The sequence below is a fragment of the Equus przewalskii genome, chromosome 7, assembly GCF_037783145.1.
Source record: "Equus przewalskii isolate Varuska chromosome 7, EquPr2, whole genome shotgun sequence".
In the NCBI taxonomy this organism is placed as follows: domain Eukaryota; kingdom Metazoa; phylum Chordata; class Mammalia; order Perissodactyla; family Equidae; genus Equus; species Equus przewalskii.
Window position 1 is genome coordinate 38,887,474 of NC_091837.1, and position 24,702 is coordinate 38,912,175.

The 24,702-nt window shown below is 36.2% G+C and overlaps 1 protein-coding gene across 10 annotated transcripts in view; it reads right to left on the reverse strand.

Moving 5' to 3' along the window:
- Positions 1–24,702, reverse strand: part of CEP192 (centrosomal protein 192) — a 114,774-nt gene that overhangs the window by 55,762 nt on the left and 34,310 nt on the right. For 9 of the 10 annotated variants that reach the window (XR_011542559.1, XR_545667.2, XR_011542558.1 and 6 more), the window contains 7 exons: positions 23,412–23,476; positions 22,630–22,839; positions 20,430–20,556; positions 19,202–19,323; positions 10,004–10,826; positions 9,777–9,903; positions 778–949 (listed from right to left, as the gene is read on the reverse strand). Coding sequence is in view for 6 of the 10 variants with exons in the window: in XM_070629561.1 (XP_070485662.1) it covers positions 778–949; positions 9,777–9,903; positions 10,004–10,826; positions 19,202–19,323; positions 20,430–20,556; positions 22,630–22,839; positions 23,412–23,476 (1,646 nt within the window). In the remaining 4 variants the exon portion in view is untranslated. The remainder of the gene's footprint in view (positions 1–777; positions 950–9,776; positions 9,904–10,003; positions 10,827–19,201; positions 19,324–20,429; positions 20,557–22,629; positions 22,840–23,411; positions 23,477–24,702) is intronic. The other variant, XM_070629563.1, reaches the window with a different exon arrangement.

A 24,702-nucleotide genomic window follows, 5' to 3' on the forward strand; every position in this document is an offset into this window, starting at 1 on the left:
CAGATCTACCTATTTCTCTCCCACCCCCACTGCCACTACCTTAGTCCAAGCCTGCACTATCTCTCGCTTGACTGACTACAGTAGCCTTATGTCAAATCTTCCTGGTTCTGATCTTGCCCCTCCTCAACACCTCCACCACACTGCAACTGCAATGAGCTTTTAAAACATCAACACAGATCATATCAGTGTCCTGCTTAAGAGCCTTCAAACTCCCAAATTTTACATCCTAGACTCTTCATGGTTTGGCCTCTCCTCCTTTCCTCATGTACATAGATTTATGGCAGCCATTCCATTCCAAACTTCACAGAGTCTCTCAAATGCAGTGTGTATTTCATAATTCCATGCCTTCTCCCATTTGTTTGTCTGCTTCATCCCTGCCTAATTCCAAGTAGTCCTGCAAAATATGGCTTCAATACATTACCTATCCCTTCCATAAACCTTTGCTGAACTCTTTTGCCACCTGCCAGTCAGATTTTTAGTAACCTCCTTCTGAATCCCCACAGCATAGGTCTATCAAAGTGCATTTCATTACACAGTGTGTCTTGTGTGCCCTCCACCAGACTGACAGCTTTTGGAGGGCAGATACTAAAATATTTATACTTCTAGTGCCTACCCAGCATGAGTAGCTGTTTAATCAAAACACGTACACGCACATATTCATCTTACAGGTAAAACAGCAACAGAAATTATATAGACCTGAACTTCAGTCTGAGTCCTACATCAGTAACACTTTGGAGCCAGAAGCCTTACTAAAGAAATAAAAAAAGAACTACCCACCTTATGGTCTTCAAGGCCATGATCTGAGGTCATGGTGGGACACGTGCTCTCTTGTTCAGACACATAAGTAAGCCTGCTCACACTAGCCTGTGGACACATCAACTGAGACAACTCACTTTCACAGGCGGGTGTCTCATGATGAGCTGCTGAACCAACAGACTCTACAGCACACCTGAAAGAGAATACCTCGTGATCAGAGCTATCCATTCCTTTACTCAACATTATCTACACTAGCAAAAAGCCATTCCTGCTTGCCCACAATCTTGTTAATCTACAGCCTCTGCTCTAGGTGGCATGTAGAGTAACTCAACCATGGATTCAATTTTTTACACTTAATTATATAAATCATAAATTATATTCCTATTGAATGAAGTATCTGGCAAGCTACTGTAAAAGAAAAATGCTGTGCATTTTCATTAATAAATTCCATGTACAGTCACATAATGTTAACCACTCATTCAATAAAAGTTTATTGAATACCTGACACAGAGCAATAAGCAGAGTATTCAAAAATTCCTGCTCTCAAAGAGCAAAGATAAAAAAAAGAATCATGTGGATAAGTGAAAAGAAATGAGAAAAGTAGGGGTTAGCCCTGTGGCCAATTGGCTAACTTCCTGTGCTCCACTACAGCGGCCCAGGGTTTTGCAGGTTCAGATCCTGGGCGCAGACGTGGCACTGCTCGTCAATGCACGTTGAAGCGACATCCCACATAGCACAACTAGAGGCACTCACAACTATAATATACAACTATGTACTGGGGGGGTGGGGGGGGCGCTTTGGGGAGAAGCAGAAGAAGAAGAAAAAAATAAAGACTGGCAACCGATGTTAGCACAGGTGCCAATCTAAAAAAACAAAAAAAAAAAAGGAAAGAAATGGAAGAAGTAATATACCGCTGATAGGAATATAAAGCGGTACAACTTTTGGTTGAGCAATTAAGCAATGCATATCAAAAGCCCCTTGACTCAGATACTCTACATCTAGGAACTAATCCTAAGAAAAAAATTAATGCTAATTATAAAGACTGCTAAAAGGATATGTCATCATATATCACTATTGATAATAAAGTAGGGAACCTTAAATGTCATACAGGAAGAATTAGGCTATGGAAATTATGGCACAAACACACAATAAAACACTATGCAGCCATTTTAAATCATGCTATTGAATATTATCCTTTGACTCAGAAAGATATTCACAATACATTAAGTAAAAATAAAAAATTAGAAAGCAATGAATAGTAAGATCCCACATCAATTTAATACATGTGCCATATTCTGTTAGTCAATACTCATCACAGGGTCAGCCCTATTCAAGGAGAGAGACTGCACCTCGTGAGGAGAAGTGGCAAAGTCACACTGGACAGGAAATTTTGTCGCAGCCACCTCTGGAAACACTTGCTGCACCTACTGAACACTCTGCCATTTAGTTTCAATTCAGTCCTTAATTGACTGAATTTTACCCCATCATTTTTTTGCACAAAGTTCAGAATAGTCAGCTTGGCAATGAACACAGACAGAAAATTCTGTTTTGAATTTTGGATTTTCATAAAGCCCCAAATCAAGACAGTATTGGCAAAATACTAGTTAGTGAATTTCTAACCAACGGAGACAAAATATTAACTAAATTGCTCCGGGCCTATTTTAGCCACTGTATAACATGCACTCTACCTGGGTTCCTGTATGCACATGCACACACATGTGCATACATACACAGACACCATGATACAGCATGAAAAAAGTTCCGGGGTACTGGGGTGATGTGTTGTATTAGTCTACCTCCTTTGGTTAAAAGGAACAAATGCATTTAGGATGTATTACCTCAAGTAACAAGAAGTGAACTGTAAGAACACATGGAAGTAAGAGGAGAGAAATTTCAGTCAAGATGTCCAACTTCAAAGGAATCCAAAAACTGCCAAGGTGCAGTCACACCAAGTCTCAAAGGCAGTTCTGGAATCAGAAACTCTAAATCAGCTCTATGGACCTGCTGGAAACTAAGCCACAGCAAAACTTATCAGATGAAGTGCACTCACCAAAAAAATGTTGCCATTGAACAAATGAAAATTCTGACCAATATTTCACCATGAATATAAAAAAACAATGGAATATGAGATGGCCGAAACCAGGAAAAAAGTAGAACAAAAATATCAAACCCATTTTACCACAACAAAAAAGTACAAAGAGGATTTCAATAAAAATAAGCGAATACAAAATTAGAGCCTACATTCGCAGCAATGAAAAGCATAGTTGATGCTACAGAAAATCAGAGACATAAAGGATAAACATTGGAACAGCTATCCCACAATACAGAGCGAATATATACAGAAAGGAAACTCAGGAAAGAGCAAATGTTCATGGATGACGAGAGAAAGGAGGATCAAGTAATGGGCAACCAACGTACTCAAAAGGAGGAGGGAATAAGTGGAACACAGACAGTAATCAAAGGTAATAGAAAACAAAACTCCCCTCAGTTGTAGAAGGAACTGTATGCAGAGATTATCATAATCCAAGAAAATCAACTGAAAGCACATTCATTTGAAGTTGATGAGGCAAAAATGAGAGAAAGCAATAGTAGGAACATAAAAATGGAGCCAGAAATTAGGCTTAGACAAAAACACATATTGTGCGACAGGAGAATGGATAAACAGAATGTGGTATATTCATGCAATGGAGTACCACACAGCAATCAACACAATGAGCTGCTGATAAATCTACTGCAACAACAGGATGAATCTCAAAAACACATTAAGTGGAAGAAGCTGGACACACAAAAATGTTCTAATATGATTCCACTCACATGAAATGCAAGAACAGATAAAACTAAACCATGGTGATACAAATCAGAAAGTGGACGCCAGAGCAGGGGTGGAAGGAAGGAGGAGAACTGATTGGAAAAAAGCAAGGGATTTTTACTGAGGTGATGCAAACAGTCTATATATTTTAGGGGGAGGTGTTTAAATAGGCGTACGTAAGTGTCAAAAACTCATTGAATGGGGCCGGACCAGTGGCATAGTGGTTAAGTTTGCACACCGTGCTTCCGCACCCTGAGGTTAGCAGGTTCAGATCCCGGGGGTGGACATACACATCACTCACCAAGCATGCTGTGGTGGCATCTCACATATAAAATTGAGGAAGACTGGCATAGATATTAGCTCGGGGACAATATTCCTCAAGAAAAATGAGGAAGATTGGCGACAAATATTAGCTCAGGGCCAATCTTCCTCATCAAAAAAAAAAAAACCTCATTGAATGACACCTTTAACATCTGTGCATTTTATTATATGTTAATTATATATAGATAAAAATATAATATAACAATGCATACTGTGAAATCCTAAAACTGGGTTAGGAGTGGGCCAAAAACCGACAGTAAGCTTGCTAGCAGGCTAAACTGTGTCCCTGAAAGGATTCATGGATTAGTCTACATGCCATATACTGAGGAGATCTCAACCAGTATTTGCTTTGCCAACTATAGCAAAAAACATATGTTAAGCAACTCAGCAACACAACATCACTCTCATTTCATCTTCCCCAGGCATTTTAGTTCAGAGTACACTTACCCTCTTATAAGTTGGCCTTTTCTCATTAAGTCCCATTGTTTTGCCCCAAGCTGAGAGGTGAGGGTGCAGGTGCTTGGCTAGCCTACCCACATGGAGTAAGATTACCAATTCCATGGTCATGTTAAAAGGTAAACATGATGCCCTCATTCAAAATACCTAACCATATGCCAAGTTCATGAGAAAGTTTGGCATCCACTCCCACAGGTGTGCTTCCTAAACTTAATGAATAAGTATATTTTCTCAGGAGCACAAGAAAAAACAGGTGGGTCCAAGAGTGAGAGACCATCTGGCCCAGCATTTTGTTTCCGATCATGCAGTAAAGGGCAGTGTGAAGGAAAAAAATCATAAAGTTTTAAGTCTTCTAATGTAATAATAATAATAGGCGTTCTCATAGTTTTTATTAAAAGCCTTCATATACAATTAAAAACTATCAAAACCAAAGAAAACAGGATGAAATTGTGTACACGGGGGAAAGACACATTGCAAGAAACACCCTAAGGAATCTAGATTTTAGAAATGTGATGTGCAAATGAAATGAAACAAGTAAGAAAGAGGCAGATCACTGTGACGATGGAAAAGTTCTGTATCTTTGATTGTGATGATGGTTACACAAATTCACACCTGTGATAAAATGACACTGATTTCTACCCACACGTTGCACCCATGACAAGTTCTTGGTTGTGATCCCATGCTATAATTATGTAAGATGTAACTATTGGGGTAAACTAGGTTAAGGGTACACGAAATCTCTCTATACTATCTTTGCAACTTATTGCGAAGCTATAATTATCCCAAAATAGAAAGTTCTTAAAGAAAGGATTAAAGAGAAAATAAATGCACAAGTCAGGAAAAATAGATCCCACATATGCATCACTGGAGTTCCTGGGGGCAGTAGGGGTTAGAGCAGGACCAATATTTTAACCAATAGTACAACAGAAACTTTCTTAAATAAGAGATTATTTGAATCCACATATTGAAAGAGTATGCTGTGTGATATGGCAAAGTAATCATGAAGACTCAACATAGAGATACAGCCTAATAAAATTACTAGACTTGAAAGATAAAGTATCTTCGGCATAAGCTTACCAAAAGATCAAGTCAATTCTGAGGTAAAAAGAATTAGGGTAGCCTCAGATTTCCCTCCTGTATTCATTAGAGACAGTAAAGCAATCTCTACAAGCAACTTAAGAAAGCGTAAGCCAAAGATTTCAAACAGTCATGCTGTCCTTCAATCACAAATGCCGCAGATCAACTTTTGAACATAAAAGAGCCTAAGGAATATTGCTCCCTCAGTCCTTCTCTGAACAAACTACCACAGGACACACTTCAGTCAACCAAGAGGGGAAATATCTGATGGCAAGAACTGAATACATTAAACTGTAAAACAAAAACTAAACAAGTATAGGGTACAGTGATAAACCACAATGTGAATGAAATGTCAATGTAGAAATTACATAACTAAAAAAAAGTGAAAAGAGAAAGAACATGAGAATAAGTTCACTAAATGTCTCATTGGTAACAGACGGTGTTACAGGTTGAGTTGTGCTCCCCAAAAAAGATATGTTGAAGTCCTAACCCCCTACACCTGAGAAAGTGACCTTATTTGGAAATGGGGTCACTGCAGATGTAATTAGTCAAGATGAGGTCATAGTGGAGTAGGCTGGGCCCTTAATTCAATGTGAATGGCGTCCTTATAAGAAGAGAGAAATTTGGACACAGATACAGATGGTAGACAGCCCTGCGATTACAGAAATGCATCTACAAGCCAATGGACATGTAGGGCTAACAGAAGCTGGAAGAGGCAAAGAAGGACTCTCCCCTAAAACCTTCAGAGAGAACATGGCCCTGGACTTCTAGCCTACAGAACACGAGACAATAAATTTCTGCTGTTTTACGCTACCCAGTTTGTGGTATTTTGTTATGGCAGCCATGGGAAACTAATACAGTTGGGAATCAAAGAACATCATTTAAAAACTGAGAAAACAAGTGTCAGAAGTAGAAGAACATTTAACAGTACAAAATTAAACACTTAAAAATAATTTTAGAGACAAATATGAGTGGGGAGAAGAAGGAGGAAAAACCCCTGGATGACATCGATGATGACACATCATAGTCAGATGACCTTCACATTTGGTTGGGCTGAATGACTTGGAATGTCCTTTAAAATATGAACTTAATTGTTAAAACAAGAGGTGGCTGTGTATATGAAAAAGTGTTTAAAAATGAGGTATCTAGAAGGAGTCATTGAAGCAGGAGAGAATTAAGCTCTCCATTGATATTTAGCTCTAACTTACCCATACCATTTCAAATGAATATGCAAAATTTCAATGGTACCTTGGGAAACAACAGGGAACTGTGAAACCAAATATAACATCAATTTTTTCAAAATATTGATCATTTTTGAGAATTTCACTGTTTAGGTAAATTTTTCTGTTTAATAAAATCTTTCAGGGCCAGCCCAGTGGCCTAGTGGTTAAGTTCAGTGTGCTCTGCTTCAGCAGCCCAGGCTCGGTTCCCCAGTGCAAACCTGCACTGCTCTGTTAGCAGCCATGCTATGCTGGAGGCACACATACTAAAAACTAGAGGAAGACTGGCATAGATGTTAGCTCAGGGTGAATCTTCCTCAGGAAAAAAAATCTTTCAATAGAGAAACACATAAAAGATCTTTTATAAAGCCATAAAAGAAAAAAGTCATAAATTTAATAAAATAAACTTTCTGTATGGCAAAAAATACAAGTAAAAAATATTCTAAAGACTAGCAATTATAACTCATATCACAAATAAAGGGCTATTTATTCTCCCTAATACATCGAGGGCTCCTAGAAATGGAGACAAAAAAGACTAACAAGGGGCTGGCCCAGTGGCATAGTGGTTGGGTTTACGCTCTGCGTCAGCAGCCCGGGGTTCGCAGGTTCAGATCCCAGGTGCAGACCTAGAACTGCTCATCAAGCCATGCTGTGGAGGCATTCCACATAAAATAGAGGAAGAGTGGCACAGGTGCTGGCTCAGCAACAATCTTCCTCAAGCAAAAAGAAGACTGGCAACAGATGTCTGCCCAGGGCCAATTTTCTTCGCACACAAACAAAAAAAGACTAAGAATTCATAAGAAAAATGGACAACAAACATGAATAGTTATTTATAGAAAAGGAAATACAAATATAGATGAAAAGATGCCCATCATCACTCAAACAATATGAATTAAAGTTATATTGAAATACTATTTTTCTCACCTATCAGATTAGATAGTCAACAATCCAAAAGTGTGATAAACAGTCTTTTGGTGAAGCTGTGGGGAAACAGGCCCTCTCCTAAACTGTTGGTGGAAAATTAAATTAACACAACCTCTATGGAGGGGTTTTACTAATATAAATGTGAACATGAATGTATATATAGTCTTGTGTCACATAACAACAATTCAGTCAATGATGGACCACACATACAATGGCACTTCCATAAGATCAGTATCATATAGCCTAGGTGTGTAGGAGGCTATATCGTCTAAGTTTGCGTAAGCACACTCTTATGATTTTCGCACAATTATGAAACTGCCTAACAATACATTTATCAGAACATATCCCTGTCATTAAGAGACATGCGAATGTACTCTTTGACCCAACAATCTCATTTCTGGGAACTACAGATATATTTGCACATGTCCATAGTAACTATAATACAGATGAAGCTGTAATGAATAACTTTATAGGGCAAAACATAAGAAGTGTGTAAAGGACCCTATGTTTAGTGTAAAAACGGATGACAATAAGAATATATATTTAGGGGCTGGCCCAGTGGTGCAGCAGTTAAGTTCGCTCATTCCGCTTCTCAGCAGCCCAGGGTTCGCTGGTTTGGATCCCAGGTTGTGGATACAGCACTGCTGGGCAAAAGCCACGCTGTGGTAGGCATCCCACATATAAAGTAGAGGACAATGGACACGGATGTTAGCTCAGAGCCAGTCTTCCTCAGCAAAAAGAGGACGATTGGCAGTAGTTAGCTCAGGGCTAATCTTCCTCAAAAAAAAAAAAAGCAAAACCAATATATATTCATATTTGCTTTTCTTTTGTTGCTAGTGCCATTGAGTTGATTCCAATTCCCACCAACCCGGTGTACAGCTGAGTGGAACCCTGCCCAGTCTTTTGATGCCATCCTCTCATCTTCTGTTGCTATATCAGACAATGCTCTGCTGCTATTCATAGGGTTTAATGGCCAATTTTTTTGGAAGTGGGTGGCCAGGTCCTTCTTCTTAGTCTGTCTTAGTCTAGAAGCTCTGCTGAAACCTGTCCACCATGGCTGATCCTGCTGGTATCTGAAATACTGGTGGCATAGCTTTCAGCATCACAGTAACATGCAGCCACCACAGTATGACAACTGACAGACAGGTGGTGTGGTTCCCTGACCAGGAAACAAACCCAGGCCATGGCAGTGAGAGCTCCAAATCTTAACCACTAGACCACCAGGGCTGGTCATATTTGCTTATACACACATAAAGAAACTCTAGAAGAATAGCTAAGAAACTAATAACAGCTGGTGAAGAAAGTAATAACATGGTGAAGGGATTGGGGAACCAGGCAGACGAGGAACAGCTTAATGGAGGAAATATACACAGCACATCTATACGCAAATACACGTATGTACATTTGATAAAGCAATAAATTTACACTGTTCAAAAGTTATATATACATACACACATATATCTATATATGTGTATAATTTTTGAAGAATGTTACCTTACGGCCTTTTTGAAAAATTAAATTTTAAAAAGTTCTTATAACTGGAAGGTTAAGTTAGTTTATAGCTTGGGTTAAAACCCGTGAAATATTAGGATTCTTATTTTAACCCTTGAAAAAGCATTTTACCAATTTCATTAGTATTAAAAATGTAAATTAAGACTATAAAATAAAAAAAATCCAAAAATATAAGTTATTTAAAATTCTGATAGGAAAACAGTGTGATGGACACTCTCATCATACATTGATAGTAAGAGTGCAAGTCTCTAAGACACTTTGCAAAAATAATTTGCTAATATAGAGAGCCTTAAAATATTCCTACTCCGGTAATTTCACTTCTAGGTATCTATCCTAACGAAATCAGTCAAAATACAAAACAAAATTTTTATAAGCCAAGTTGTTCATCTCAATATCATGAAAGTGGCAAAATATAATAGAATACTTAGTAAGAATTCACCAGAAGCCTCAAATAAACATGACAGATTCATTAGGCAGTCTGTAACATTACTAATTTTCTTTTAAATACAGCGAATTATTATAATAAATGAAAGAAACAGAGTATAAACATTTGCACAGAAAAATGGCTTGAAAGAAATCTACAAAATATTTACAATGGTTACCTTTGAGAGATGAACCTACAGATGATTAATTTTCTTCTTTATATTTTTTCTATACTGAGCATGTATTTTTATTATTAAAAAAAAAAGGTAAGCACCTACCCGGATAAACTTGTTCCAGAAATTTCACTAGGAGAAGAATGACTCAGTGGAGAAGTTGAAGGTCTGAAGCTATCCTGGTCATCCTCTGAGCCATGTCCACCATGCTCAGGAGAGGGATTTTTCAAATCTATGAGAAAGGTGTATTGTCTAATGAGAACAGAAAAAAAACAAAAAAACAGCAACCACTCTGTAATTTTATAAATGTGATCAATTACTCTGACACTTACCAACATTTTTAGGTGAGATTGTGAAATGTTTATCAAAAGTTATATGCTTTTCACTGTTGCTTGTTTCACTAACATACTCATTTTGCCTCTGATTTTCTCCATTACTTTGTATTTCTTCACACTCTTCTGACAGCCAAAGGGATGCTTTTCTGGAGTTCCGTACTAATGAATAACTATTAGATGTTGGAGTGGACACTGAGGTAGCTTTTTCACTGTTACCAACATCTGGTAATTTGCTGTCAATGGAATATGGCTTCACATCAACTACTGTGCTCTCATCCTCTCTTATACTTCTAAGAATCGAATTTGAAGAATTTATTGTTTTAAATGATTCCTGGTTCTCGCTCTCTTCGTTTTCACCAGAAAAAACAGCTGCTGTATTTTCTTCTGGCTTCCTTACACGTATATTAGTAGTATCTAACTCCACTGTATGGATGTCTTGTGTAGTCCGTTCTTTTGGCAAAGATAAATCACAAATACCAGACATATCAGCTCTTGAAAAATCACCTTCAAATCTACTAACTTCTGTTTTTTTAAGGTATTTCTCCATATCAAATATGCTGGATCCATTAGTTTTTTCTAAATCATTAGGTAAGAAATGAGACACAATGGAATAGTCCTTTTGTTTATCATCTTCCTGAAAAGTCTTCTCTCTGGTTTTATTTGAAAGTGCCTTCATCATGGCAGCAAGCTGGGAGGGATCAGTATTCACTGATGCATTTGCAATGGCTGAGGCAATGGTGCTTATCCTAAGTACAGAATCACCATCATCAGGTAGTTCACCTCTGTATCTTTGACGTTTGCTGTTCATGAAGAATGTGTCCTAGAAATGTGAAAATTTACATCAGATAAACTTACCTCAGTTCCAGACAGGTACATATTAGTTTAATCTTTATTTCTAAGTACTACATGAGATTTAACAGCAGCAAGAAATTAATGGTACACCAGTTAAGTATCCTAATGAAAAAAGATAGCTATTATCAACTTTAACTTAGAATACTGCGTTACTTACAAAATCAGATTATCAATTGTTAAAAAAAAATCTTCAAGAGCTAAATAGATGCTAAAACAGAATTAGAGAATAATTTAAAACCAAGAAATTAGGACACTGTGATAGAAAAACCATTGAGACACTTTGTTTGCAAGTATAATTCTAGGTAATTTCATTCACCTGTTAGAATTATTTATAAGCAAGACATAAATAGGAACCATGGATAAAAAACTGAAATGGAACCAAAAGCAAAGAAACATAAACCTATTGAATATTAAAAAACGCAAGTTAAGACTTCTGCCTCAAGCAATAGTAGATTAAGTAATGCAAACCAACTCTTGCTGAGAGCAATTAGAATGGGACGACATATCCAAAGGCATCTCTCAGAAGGCACTAGAGAGCTAAAAAAGGAGTAAAAAACTATGGGGCCAAAATCTAAGAGAAGAAAGGTCCCAGAGAGATCAGCCCAGTAATAAGGATGCTTTCCCCTAGGGGATCTGCTGTTTCACGAAGAGGCATCTGACTTCCTAACACATTCTATGAGGCCAACACCACTCTGATAAGAGAGCCTGACAAGGACAGCACGAAAAAGGAGAACTACAGGCCAATATCACTGATTAATATAGATGCAAAAATTCTCAACAAAATTTTGGCAACCTGAATTCAGCAATGCATCAAAAGGATCATACATCACGATCAAGTGGGATTCATACCAGGGACACAAGGATGGATGACATCTGCAAATCAATCAACGTGATACACCTCATCAACAAACTGAGGAATAAAAACCACGTGATCATCTCAATAGATGCAGAGAAAGCATCTGACAAGATCCAACAGCCATTTATGATAAAAACTCTTAACAAAATCGGGATAGAAGGAAATTACCTCAACATAATAAAGGCCATATATGACAAGCCACAGCCAACATCATACTCAATGGGCAAAAACTGAACTCCATCACCCTGAGAACAGGAAGGAGACAAGGACGCACTCTATCACCACTTTTATTCAACATAGTACTGGAGGTTTTGGCCAGAGCAATTATACAAGAGAAAGAAATAAAAGGAATCCAAATAGGCAATGAAGAAGTGAAACTCTCACTGTTCGCAGACGACATGATCTTATATATAGAAAACCCCAAAGAATCCACTGGAAAACTATTAGAAATAATCAACAACTACAGCAAAGTTGCAGGGTATAAAATCAACTTACATAAATCAGTAACATTTCTATACTCTAATAACGAACTAACAGAAAAAGAACTCAAGGACACAATCCCATTCACAATCTCAACAAAAAGAATAAAATACCTTGGGGTGAATTTAACTAAGGAAGTGAAAGACCTATACAATGAAAACTACAAGAGTTTCCTGAAAAGAAATTGATGACTACATAAAGAGATGGAAAGACATTCCATGCACATGGACTGGAAGAATAAACATAGTTAAAATGTCCATACTACCTAAAGCAATCTACAGATTCAACACTATCCAAATCTGAACCCCAATGACATTCTTTACAGAAACATAACAAAGAATCCTAAAATTCATATGGGGCGACAAAAGACCCTGAATTGCTAAAGCAATCCTGAGAAAAAAGAACAAAGCTGGAGGCATCACAATCCCTGACTTCAAAACATACTACAAAGCTACAGTAATCAAAACAGCATGGTACTGGTACAAAAACAGGTGCAGAGATCAATGGAACAGAATTGAAAGCTCAGAAATAAAACCACACATCTATGGACAGCTAATCTTCGATAAAGGAGCTGAGAGCATACAATGGAGAAAAGAAAGTCTCTTCAACAAATGGTGCTGGGAAAACTGGACAGCCACATAGAAAAGAATGAAAATTGACCATTCTTTTTCACCATTTACAAAAATAAACTCAAAATGGATCAAAGAGTTAAAGGTAAGACCTGAAACCATAAGGCTTCTAGAAGAAAATGTAGGCAGTACACTCTTTGACATCAGGCTTAAAAGGATCTTTTCAGGGGCTGGCCCAGTGGCGCAGCGGCTAAGTGCATACGTTCCACTTCGGCGGCCTGGGGTTCACTGGTTCAGATCCCGGGTGCCAACATGGCACTGCTTGGCATACCATGCTGTGGCAAGCATCCCACACAGAAAGCAGAGGAAGATGAGCACAAATGTTAGCTCAGGGCCAGTCTTCCTCAGCAAAAAGAGGAGGATTGGCAGCAGATGTTAGCTCAGGGCTAATCTACCTCAAAAAAAAAAAAAAAAAAAAAGGATCTTTTCAGACACCATGTCTTCTCAGACAAGAGAAACAACAAAAAGAATGAACAAATGGGACTTCATCAGACTAAAGAGCTTCTTCAAGGCAAGGGAAAACAGGATTGAAACAAAAAAACAACCCGCTAATTGGGAAAAATTATTTGCAAGTCATATATCTGACAAAGGGTTAATCTCCATAATATATAAAGAACTCATACAACTCAACAACAAAAAATCAAACAATCCGATAAAAAAATGGGCAGGAAACACGAACAGATATTTCTCCAAAGAAGATACACAAGGAGCCAGCCCGGTGGCGCAGCAATTAAGTTCACATGTTCTGCTTCAGCGGCCCGGGGTTTGTCAGCTTGGATGCCGGGTGCAGACATGGCACCACCTGGCAAGCTATGCTGTGGTAGGTGTCCCACATATAAAGTAGAGGAAGATGGGCACAATGTTAGCTCAGGGCCAGTCTTCCTCAGGAAAAAGAGAAGAATTGGCAGCAGTTAGCTCAGGGCTAATCTTCCTCAAAAAAAATAAAGAAGATATACAGATGGCCAATAGGCACATGAAAAGATGTTCATCATCACTCATCATCAGGGAAACGCAAATCAAAAACTACACTAAGATATCACCTTACACATTAGAATGGCAAAAATAACCAAAACAAAAAGTAACAAATGTTGGAGAGGTTGTGGAGAAAAGGGAACCCTCATGCACTGCTGGTGGGAATGCAAACTGGTACAGCCACTATGGAAAACAGTATGGAGACTTCTCAAAAAATTAAAAAGAGAAATACCATATGACCCAGCCATTCCACTACTGGGTATCTACCCAAAGAACTTGAAATCAGCAATTCCAAAAGTCTCATGCACTCCTATGTTCATTGCAGCATTATTTACAATAGCCAAGATGTGGAAGCAACCTAAGTGCCCATCAACTGATGATTTGATACAGAATATATGGTATGTCTATACAATGGAATACTACTCAGCCATAAAAAAGGATAAAACTGTCCCATTCACAACAACATGGATGGACCTTGAGGGTCTTATGTTAAGTGAAATAAGCCAGATAGGGAAAGGCAATCTCTGTGTGACTCCACTCATATGTGGAAGTTAAACATGTAGACAAAGAGAACAGATTAGTGGCTACCAGAGAAAAGCGGGGGTAGGCACAAAGAGTGAAGTGGTGCACCTACAACACGACTGACAAACAATAACGTACAACTGAAATTTCACAAGGTTGAAAACTATTACGATCTCAATAAAAACTGAAAAAATAAAAGAAGAGGCAGCTGATAAGACTTCAAGTAGAAGCCAAATAAAGCTCTTCTTACGGGAGTTAAGGGTATAAAAACTCAGTTCAGAGTTCACCAATACAAGAGGGCAGAGGGTAAACATGGTAAATATCCATACTTTAGGATAAGATCACAAAGGGTTACACCCTAGGAGTAAAGGTAAACCAAAATTAAACTGGTCCTCATAAGGTTGAGGCCCAGCTCCAATCAGCTCAATCCCAGTAACTGGATTAAAGTTATGTGAGATTGCTGTGTTCCTCTTCCCTGTCAAAAGCAAATATAAATCTCGTCTGGAAGATAACATCTCCCATGGCCTCAAATTATTTCCACAACTTTTCTTGTAAAAGTAAACCTCTCAATGAACGAATAACACTTGATGTTCCAAGATAATATGGCCAAAATCCCAGAGAAACAGACTCACAGGGGGATACAGAAAATGGAGTCATCAGAACCCAGAACACACCTAAATCTAAAATCTAAAACATAAACTTCTAAAACATATTTATGGAAATAAAAGACACTATTGAGAACTCTAGCAGAGGACTAGAAATTATAAAGGAAAAACAAAATGTAAATTCTATAATCGAAAAATACAATAACAAATTAAGACCCCAAAGGATGAGTTGACCAACAAATGGGACTCAACGGAAAAAAGACTCAGACTTGGAAGAGAAGCCCAAAGAAAATATCCAGAATGAACCATGAAAGAGAAAGTGTGGAAAATACACAACAGAACAGAAAGAACATAAAGAAAAAAAGAGATACTCGGAGAAAATCTGACAAACTTTAAACTCAGCAGAAAAGAGAAGAGAAAATGAAACAAAAATTACATTTGAAGAGATATTGGCTGAGAATTTTAAAAACTTGTGAAAGTCAACAATCCAAGATTTAAGAAGGCCTATAAACCCCAAGCAGGATAAAACAACAGACACCTAAACACATCATAGTAAAATGCAGAAAAACCAAACAAAGAAAAAAATTTTAAAGGAGTCAGAAATAGTAAGATACATTATCTTTAATGAAGTTAAGAAGATTGACAGCAAACTTTTAAAATAAAACAATTTGAAATAACATATTCAAATTGCTAAAAGTTGTTTCTAACCTGGAATTCTATACCAAACAAAAATATACTTCAAGAGTGAAGGTAAAATAAAGATATTTTTAGAGAAACAAAAAACAGAGAATTCATGACCAGCAGATCCTGACTAAAAGAAACTGTAAGGGTAGTCTTTAAGTAAAAGAAAATTAATCTCAGACGGAAGGTCAGAGATGTATATTGGCTGATGAAATAATAATAATCACCATCATCATCATCATAATGTGTTATGGAGTTTAAATAGAGATAGAATTAAAATATAAAACAACAGTAGCTTACAAGACTGGAGTGGAGTAAACTGAATGTTTGATGATCCTTGTACTGTCAAGTAAGAGGCAAAAACCAAAAAAAAACGCCCACTTTCATTAAACATTGGTAAGCAAAGGCGACAGCTTATAATTTCCTGACTAACCATTAAAATAACATGAAAAGAATATATAATTACCAAATTAATAGAGGGGGAAAATTAGAATAATATAAAATACTTAAACCAATCCAAAAGAATGCAAAAAAGAAAAACAACACAGTCTAGGTGAAACAAACATAAAGTGAGTAAAGAGAGCAGATTCAAACCCCCATATATTGGTAATTCTATTAAATATAAATGGAAAGAAAGACTGTAAGACTGGTTGAAAAATAAAATCCAACTCTCTCTTCTTATAGGAGAAACATCTAATATGTAAGGATATAGAAAAGTTAAAAGTAAAATAATAGAAGAAGACATAACATGAAAACACTAACTAAAGAAGGCTGGCGTTAACTATGATAACATCAGACTGGACTTAAGGCATAAAGCCTAACTACAGACAAAGAGAGCTATGCACAATGTTAAAAGGTTCAATTCACCAAAAAAAAGAGAGAACAATTCCAATTTGTATATACCTAAAAATATAGCCTTGAAATTTTTAAAGCAAATATCAACAGACTCATAACACTAATGGACAAATCCACAATCATGGTGTGAGATTTTAATACTAAGTAATTGAAAGAACAAGCATAACAATTTTAAGAATACAGTTTGATCATCATGATTTTAAACATTTCACCTTAATGAAATATACAGAAGAGGGCAACCAACTATCAGACACTAGGTATTCCTTTCACGTGCACAGAAAATATTTGCAAAAACTGAACAAATGCTGAGCCATGATATATATCATGTCTCAACAAATTTCAAAAGACTAAAACCAGAAGTTTCTCTGACTACAGTGCAACTAACCTAAAATCAGTATTTAAAAATTTGAAAAATCCTCAAATGTTTGGAAACTAAGCAACACATTTCCAAAAACCAATGGGCCAGAGAAATAAGAAAATACACTGAAAGAAATGATAATGAAAAAATGACATATCAAAACATAGGATGAAAAAAACCAGGAAAGGACGCAAGAAAATCTCTGCTTTCAGGCAAATTTATACCATCAGATGCTTATATAAGAAAAGCAGAAAGGCAGAAAAATTAAGCTAAGCATTCATCCCAAGAAGTTAGACAAATAACAAATTAAATTCACAGACAGTTGAAGGAAGGAAACGAAGGCCAAAAAATATGAAATAGATAACAGAAATAAAATTGATAAATTAATAAAACTGAGAAATACCTTCTAAGAATCACCAAGAAAAAGAGAGAGGCAAAATAACCAATATTAGAAATAACAAAGAAGACATCCCTTAAGAGCCTAACATATTAAACAATCAAAAAAGGATATTATGGTCAACATTACTGTGACATATTATCAAGTTTAGGTGAAAGATTACAATTCCTAGAAAACTACAATTTACTAAAACTGACACAAAAAATTTTAAACATCAGATTAGTCCTATAACTATTAAAGAAATTGAATCTGCAATTAAAAAGTATTAGATAAAGAAAATTCCAGACTCAGATGATTTCACCAATGTATTCTACCAAAACCTAAAGAAAATAGTACTAATCTTAGAAAAACTCTTCTGGAAAATCGAAAAAAAGAGACCAGCAAAACCTTGATATCAAAACCAAGCAACAACATTCTAAGGGGCACTCACGAATACAAGTGCAAAATTCTAAATAAACTATTAGCAAACCAAATCAAATGATCTACAAAAGGGATAATGTATCATGACCCGAGTGAGGTTTATTCCAAGCATAGAAGAATGGTTTAATATTCAAAAACCATTTAATGTAATTCACCACATTACCAAAAGAAGAGAAAGCTCATGTTTACCTTGATAAATGCGAAAAAGCATTTGACAAGATTCAATCTCCTTACAAGTTAAAAACAAAAGTAGCAAACAAAAATTAAAAGGGAATTTTTTAAATCTGATGATAAATAAAAACCCACAGCATTTACCAAATTTAAAGATAAAATACTGAAAAGCTTTCCCGCTGAGAGAAACCGGGCATTATCACTTCTATTCAACACTGTTGTAAGATGCCATGAAGTAAGGCCAGAGAAGGAAATCAAGGTATAAAAATTAGAAAGGAACAAAACTACTGTTATTCTCAGATGATAATAACTGCATATACAGAAAACTCCAAAGAATCTACAGATAATTGTTAGAGTTAATTGTAAATTTAACATGGTGGTTGGATATAAAGTGAGTATATAAAAAAACGTATTTCTGTTTAGCCACAACAAAGGGAAAATGAAGTTGAGAAAGATAATATTAAAATACCATTTCAAAGACTTAGGAAGAAATCTAAGAAAAGATATGCAAAAATCTCTGCACAAAAAAATCATAAAATACAGAGAGAAATTAAAACCTAAATGGAAGAATGGATAATTTTCATGGATTAGAAGATTCAATGTTATAAAGATGTCAATTTTACCGTTCTATAGATTAAATGCAATCCCATTTAAAAGCCCAACAGGGTTGCTGGTTGCTTAGTTTGAGGAAGGTGACAATCTGATTTTAACACACATATGGAAATGCAAAGAACCGAGACTAGCCAAGATACTCTTAAAGAAAGATAAGAGGGGAGACTTCCTCTACTAGATGTCAAGACCTACTATAAAGCTGCAATATTTTAAGTTTTACATTGACACAAGACAGACACAAGAGAGATCCCAAATGTCCATCAACAGTAGAATGGATATAGCAACTGCAGAATACTCACAGAAGAGAAGTCTATATAATAATGAAAATAGGCTTCTATTATACTTAACATAGTTGCATCTAGCAAACAGAAGTGAAAAAATCAAACAAAAAAGAATACATGCTACATGACTTCTTGGACATAATGTTCAACAACAGGCTAAATTAATAGTGTTAGAGGTCAGAGAGGAAGGAGTAGCATTCAGGAGGGGCAAAAAAATGGCTTCTAGGCTGTTGCCAATGCTCTTTCTTGAACTAGGGTGTATACAGGTGTATTAAGTTGTGATAACTCACTGACTCTAAGTTTGTTTTATAAACTCTTTTGTATGTTTACTATATATTGATAAAAACGTTTTTAAAAATTTAAAGAACACTTGTAACAAAATTGAATCCAAGAAAAACCCAACCATGTTATACTGCATATATTTTTCATGTCACCTTATCTTGATCTTATACAAGAACTACGACAACATGGTTTTAGCTTTCCTTCAGGAAAAGCTTAAGATACCTCTGTTTTGCCTTTATTGGCGGTTAATGTCACATCATTATCATCCACTTGTGAAATACTCTCCAGTTCTTCAGCCTGAAGTGTAACTGATTCTTCACTTAGTAGCTGTGCCTTTAAATCTCCTGTAGGAAATATACAATATTCAACTTACATCTATACAGTATCTCACAGAAACAATCTGTGGGATAAGGACCATTCAACATAATTGCCAAGGAAGAAGTCTTTGTACTCCAAATATCGGCCATCCTCACCAAAATTGTTTAAATGTACAGTCCCTAGGAGAAAGGACCATAGCACTGTTAATTTGGCTCAACTCTACAAAGTCTAAACTTTGAAGAAGACTGGATTTTACTCTCTCCCTTGCAAATACTGACAATCTCATTTAATATTTTTCAGCTTTAAACATTTCACAAATACACAATAAATTGAATTTAAAAATGAGTACTTCTTTACAATAATAGAAAAATCAACCAATTGTATATTCAGTCTCTTGATCCCAACTCCTCTATTGGAATACAGGAGCATTAATAAGCACTGGAGCATATCTGGTATACAGTTGTGCACCACATAATGACATTTTGGTCAACTGAAGACGGTATATACAACAGGGTTCCCATAAGATTAGTACCATAATCTTAGTGTGTAGTAGGCTACACCATTTAGGATTGTGTAACTACACTCTACATGTTTGCACAATGATGAAATCGCCTAATGATGCATTTCTCAGAATGTATCCCTATCAAGTGACGCACGACTAATTTTATATGATATGTAGCACCAGACATTGTACTAGCAAAAAGTAGCTGTCCTATAGTTGTATGTTGTTTGATTTTAAATAGCTAGCATAGATACTTATCATATTTAGACCATCATAGTCCAAATCTTAAAAGACTTCTTTAACTAAAAGTCTGCCTAAATAATAAATATAATAGCTATAATGCATTAACTCAGTAGTTTGATAGGCCAAAGTTAACTAGCCCATTTGAACAAGTTACATTTCATTTATTTTGGTTTTTACAAAAGGATTTAGGTGGATTTCAGCTGACTTGTTCCCACTTTAGATTGAAAAGGCAATTTGGGGTTATATAAGAATCAAATCTGTAACTAATACTGAAGAAATTCAAAGTGGTATACACATTTTCATTCATAAAGAACATGATCTCACAACCACTAATTTACAGGTTAAAAAAAAAAAGGTTACCAAAATCTCCGTCCTTTAATCCATTACCTGACAATAGACCATGGTTAAGATGGGCCATTTCTTTTTCCAAATTACTTCTTGATAAATCAGATTTTCTTATTAAAGCAACAGGTTCTCTCTTCTCTGGTGATCTAATAAAATAACCAAATGATGGCTACAAAATAAACATGTGAATTATTTCCTTTCGTATTCAACAGCTTTGGGAAATTCTACTTTATCTTAATACTAGTAACTTAGCTAAATGACTTCAACAAAATAATTCTGTCCTTTCCATTTAAACTTAAATTACTGAAGACGAACTTTAAAAGTCCAGATAGAACCTTTAAGTTCCTTATTGCTAGCTATATTTAATCATCAGAACTAATATTGTCTTGTTGCCCTTACTAAGGAATCCAAATTAAAACCACCCAGAAATGACACTTTTTTCCTTTAGTAATTATTATTGAGCTCTTACTGTATGCCAGGCACTGTGAATTATCATTAGTGACATATCAGTGAGAAAAAAGATAAAATTTCCTGCCTTCCTGGAACTTACAGTATAAGGGTATTTTATTCCATAAAATAAAAACATCCTTGAAAATCTGTATTAAGATTAGGTATGTTCCTACTGGCCTGGATGAAAGTTTTTGAAAGATTTATGTTCAAGGACCCTGCTAAAGGGCAGGGAATTCCCATTTGTCTTTCTTATAGATCTTTCACATGATAGACACAAAATGTGAATTTGTTAAACGCACTCAATTTTCAATTGATCTTCACTTGGGAATTTCTTCCCTTGATCCAGCAACTTGAAGGTAAGTAACATTTCATAACTAATACCAAAATAGAAATTCCAAATGATAGACCTATTTTTCCATGATCTAGTGCTTTGTTCATTTGTTTAGTAAGGAATTCAGTTACTCTTCAACTTCTCTCATAATGTCAAAAATCCCAATAGATCCAGGCAGAAAAATCTGCCTCTCTAAAGTATTTATTTTCATTTTTTAATTCATTGCACAGATGGGACCCACAATTCAGTTTCAAATTTAAGTTCTGTAAATTAACTGTGAGTTCTAACACCATAGCCATTATTTTAAATTATACTCCTAGTGAAATTCAGTTTTAATAAACTTCCCTCCAATAACCTTAACACCCTAAATGGAATTTATCAACAAGTCCTTTGACTCTACCTCCAAAAGAAATCTTGAATCCTTGAGTTTTGCTGTTTCCATATTATCATCCTAGATCCCAACTTTCATTGTATCTCTTCCCGTGTATTAAAGTCTCTGCCTGCTTCACTGCCTTTCTCCATGCAAGCTCCTGACATACATGGTGGCATCCTGTCACACCTGGAGATGGGCCTGGACACCAAAACAAAGCTGCTGCCTCCCTCCAAGCACTTCTTCCCAGTTCATTAGAGATGAACCCAAGTCCTACAAGGACCCCTCATGATCTGGCTCTTGTCTATTTCTACTATTTAATCCATACTATCTTCGCTCCCCGTCCCTACTCACATTAGCTCTATTTGCCTGCTTTCTTTTCCTCCAATATGCCATTCAAGTTCCTACTACCAGGCCTTCACATATATGGTCTCCCTTTGCTGGGAACACTCTTCCTCCAGATCCTCGGGTAGCTGCCTCCTTCTCATCATTTAGGTCCCAGTTCAATGCCATCTCCTCAGATGTCACCCTGAGCACCACAGCTAAAGCAGCTCCTTCTACTCACTCATTCCTCATAGAACTGATCACTATTGCTTGCATTTTTAAAATTTCTACATGTATCACATCTTATTAAACAAAAACACTCCTATATTTCAAAACATGTTTTTAGACTAGAGGTTAAAAATGTGAATCTTTCAATTCGTCCCATCAACCAATGATAGAACAATACCAGTGGCAACTGACAGGTATTGAATACTTACTGCATGTTAGGTTCGGTGCTAAATGTTTTACATGCACCATCACATTTAATTTTTACAAAACCCTATAAAATAGCATTCCATTTTAGAAATTGGAAAATTAAGGCATAGAAAAGTTGAATAAATTGTTCTGTGTCATAGAACTAGTTAAAAGGCAGAGCTAGGACTGGAGTCAGGGTCTGACCAACTACAAAACCTAAGCTTCTTACCACTATTCTATCATGTCTCTATTCTGTCTCTGCTTTAAAGATCCTATGCTCTAGCTATACCATAATAATATTCAAAATATAAAGGCTGGTGAATTTAACCACTTATAACACATATCATACTTACTCTTTTCACATTGTAACCACCACCAAGGCAACCAAGAGCTTCAGACCTTTGAGCAAAGAACTCTCCTAAAGACAGGCATAAATAACTGGCATCATCTTTGTCCAAATCTGATGTGCTAAGTGATTTCCTCAAGAAATTGTAATTAATTGAAGTCCCCCAGGACGTATCCCCTAGTGCAACTGAAGTGTTCCGGGCATCTATATTTTCTTCCTAGGAAAAAAGTTATTGTTTCATTTTATTTCCCCAGCGAGCCCTCTTTCTGTTCTTCTAATATGCAAAAATAAACAAATGTAACTAAGAAAACCTAAATATTTTAATTGTTTTAAAACTTGAATGAATTCAAGCTTAAGCAGCTAATAAAGGTAATGAAGTCCAGAAGAAGAGAAATTCATTTTTTAATACTTGAGTTAGAATATGCATTATTTTAATATATTGCTTAATGAAACCCTGATTGTCATCAATACAAATCTTTAGAAAAGAGCGCATCTTCAATAAAAATAAATAGCATTACCTCATTTTAAAACATGGTTAAAAACTATGAAACTATCTTTGAAGCCTATTAAGGCAATTTTAAGTGAATTAAACATTATTTCAGTGTGCCAGTTATTTTTCAATTAATAATTTAGATTATGAAAGAAAAAGCACAAATTGTCTAAACACGAGAAGAATAAGAATATTCTATACTATAAACTCTAGATCTATTCAGAAATGACCATTTTGCCTACATTTAAATTAATTCAGAAAAAATTTTAAACTTTCCTTAATGCCAATAAAATACAAACCTGCATAAATTGATGCTCCTTATTAAATTCTTCTTCATCTTGTGCAATCAAATTCAATGCATCAGCTTAAAAAAGAATAAGTGTGTATAATTATACTAATGCCTAATTAAATACTAGCATATAAATAAAACTTTCCTTGTTAGCAAAATGAAATACTAAAGAAATAAAATTGAAAAAAGTATGTGAAAGCTTCTATCACACGAAGGATGCATCTGTATTAAGCCTGTGGTTCTCAAACTTTTGGTAATGAACATCCTACTGTGACTTATTTCATCAGCTACTAACTTGCCCTAACTTACTAAAGGGGCTTCACAATGTAAGCTTTTTATTTTTAAAAGATTCAGATTAATTTTAGCCTTGAAGATTTGGCACACCTGAGTTAAGGTACTTGCCCATACATACCTATGGAGTTTCATCTGGAACTATCAGACTGACAAGTCATGCTGCAAACGCATCATGAAGATGGCTGCTGGGGTGCCCAATCTCACCTGTTTGCTCAGGACTGTCCAAGTTTTACAAAGGACAAGTCCCACATCCCAGCAAACCCCACAGCCTGGGCAAACAGGGATAAGTGGTCACCCAACGTCTGCCCTCCAAGTTCCTACCGAGGAACTCAGTCCACCTTACAGAAATGAATGTGCTCAGACACTTTCAATGTCTAAGCCAAGGCCATAAACTAAAATGCCCGGGAAGCTAGGGGTGAATGAGCAAAGGTGGCCAGGTGTAACACAATAGGGAGTGGTGGGATAGTGACAAACTAGAAAGCATATGATCCTGCTCAAGGCATCAGAACTGAAAAGAATTTTAAACATGTTGGCTAAATCAGAAAAGTCTGCAGATTAGACTCTAGACTGCCCGTCTGCGGCCCACGCTGGGCCTTTGCCTGGTACTTTAGGATAGCAGCAGAGAAGGGAAGAGTGAACAGCAACCCAGAAGGGACAATCCACTCATGGCCCAAACAAGAGAGATGTCCCCAACTCTCATTAGTCCATCAGGGGCAAATCATATCCAAACTACCCTTTTTAAAACCCTGACAGTCCAACATCAACATCTTGAGAGACAAAAGGAGAACAGATACAGGAGAGTATTTAAAGTCTGGAAAAGTAGAGCTCAGGATTCTTACTTGTTAGGACAGTGCTGCTTCTTTACTTTGAGAATCCATCATTTTTTATATAAACACATTCTTAACCTAGAACTCTATGAACGAGCATCAGGAGAACCATGAAGCTCCTGAAATCACATGCAAAATATCTTCCACATAAAAATTTTTCCAAGATTCTCTATAGGGTCC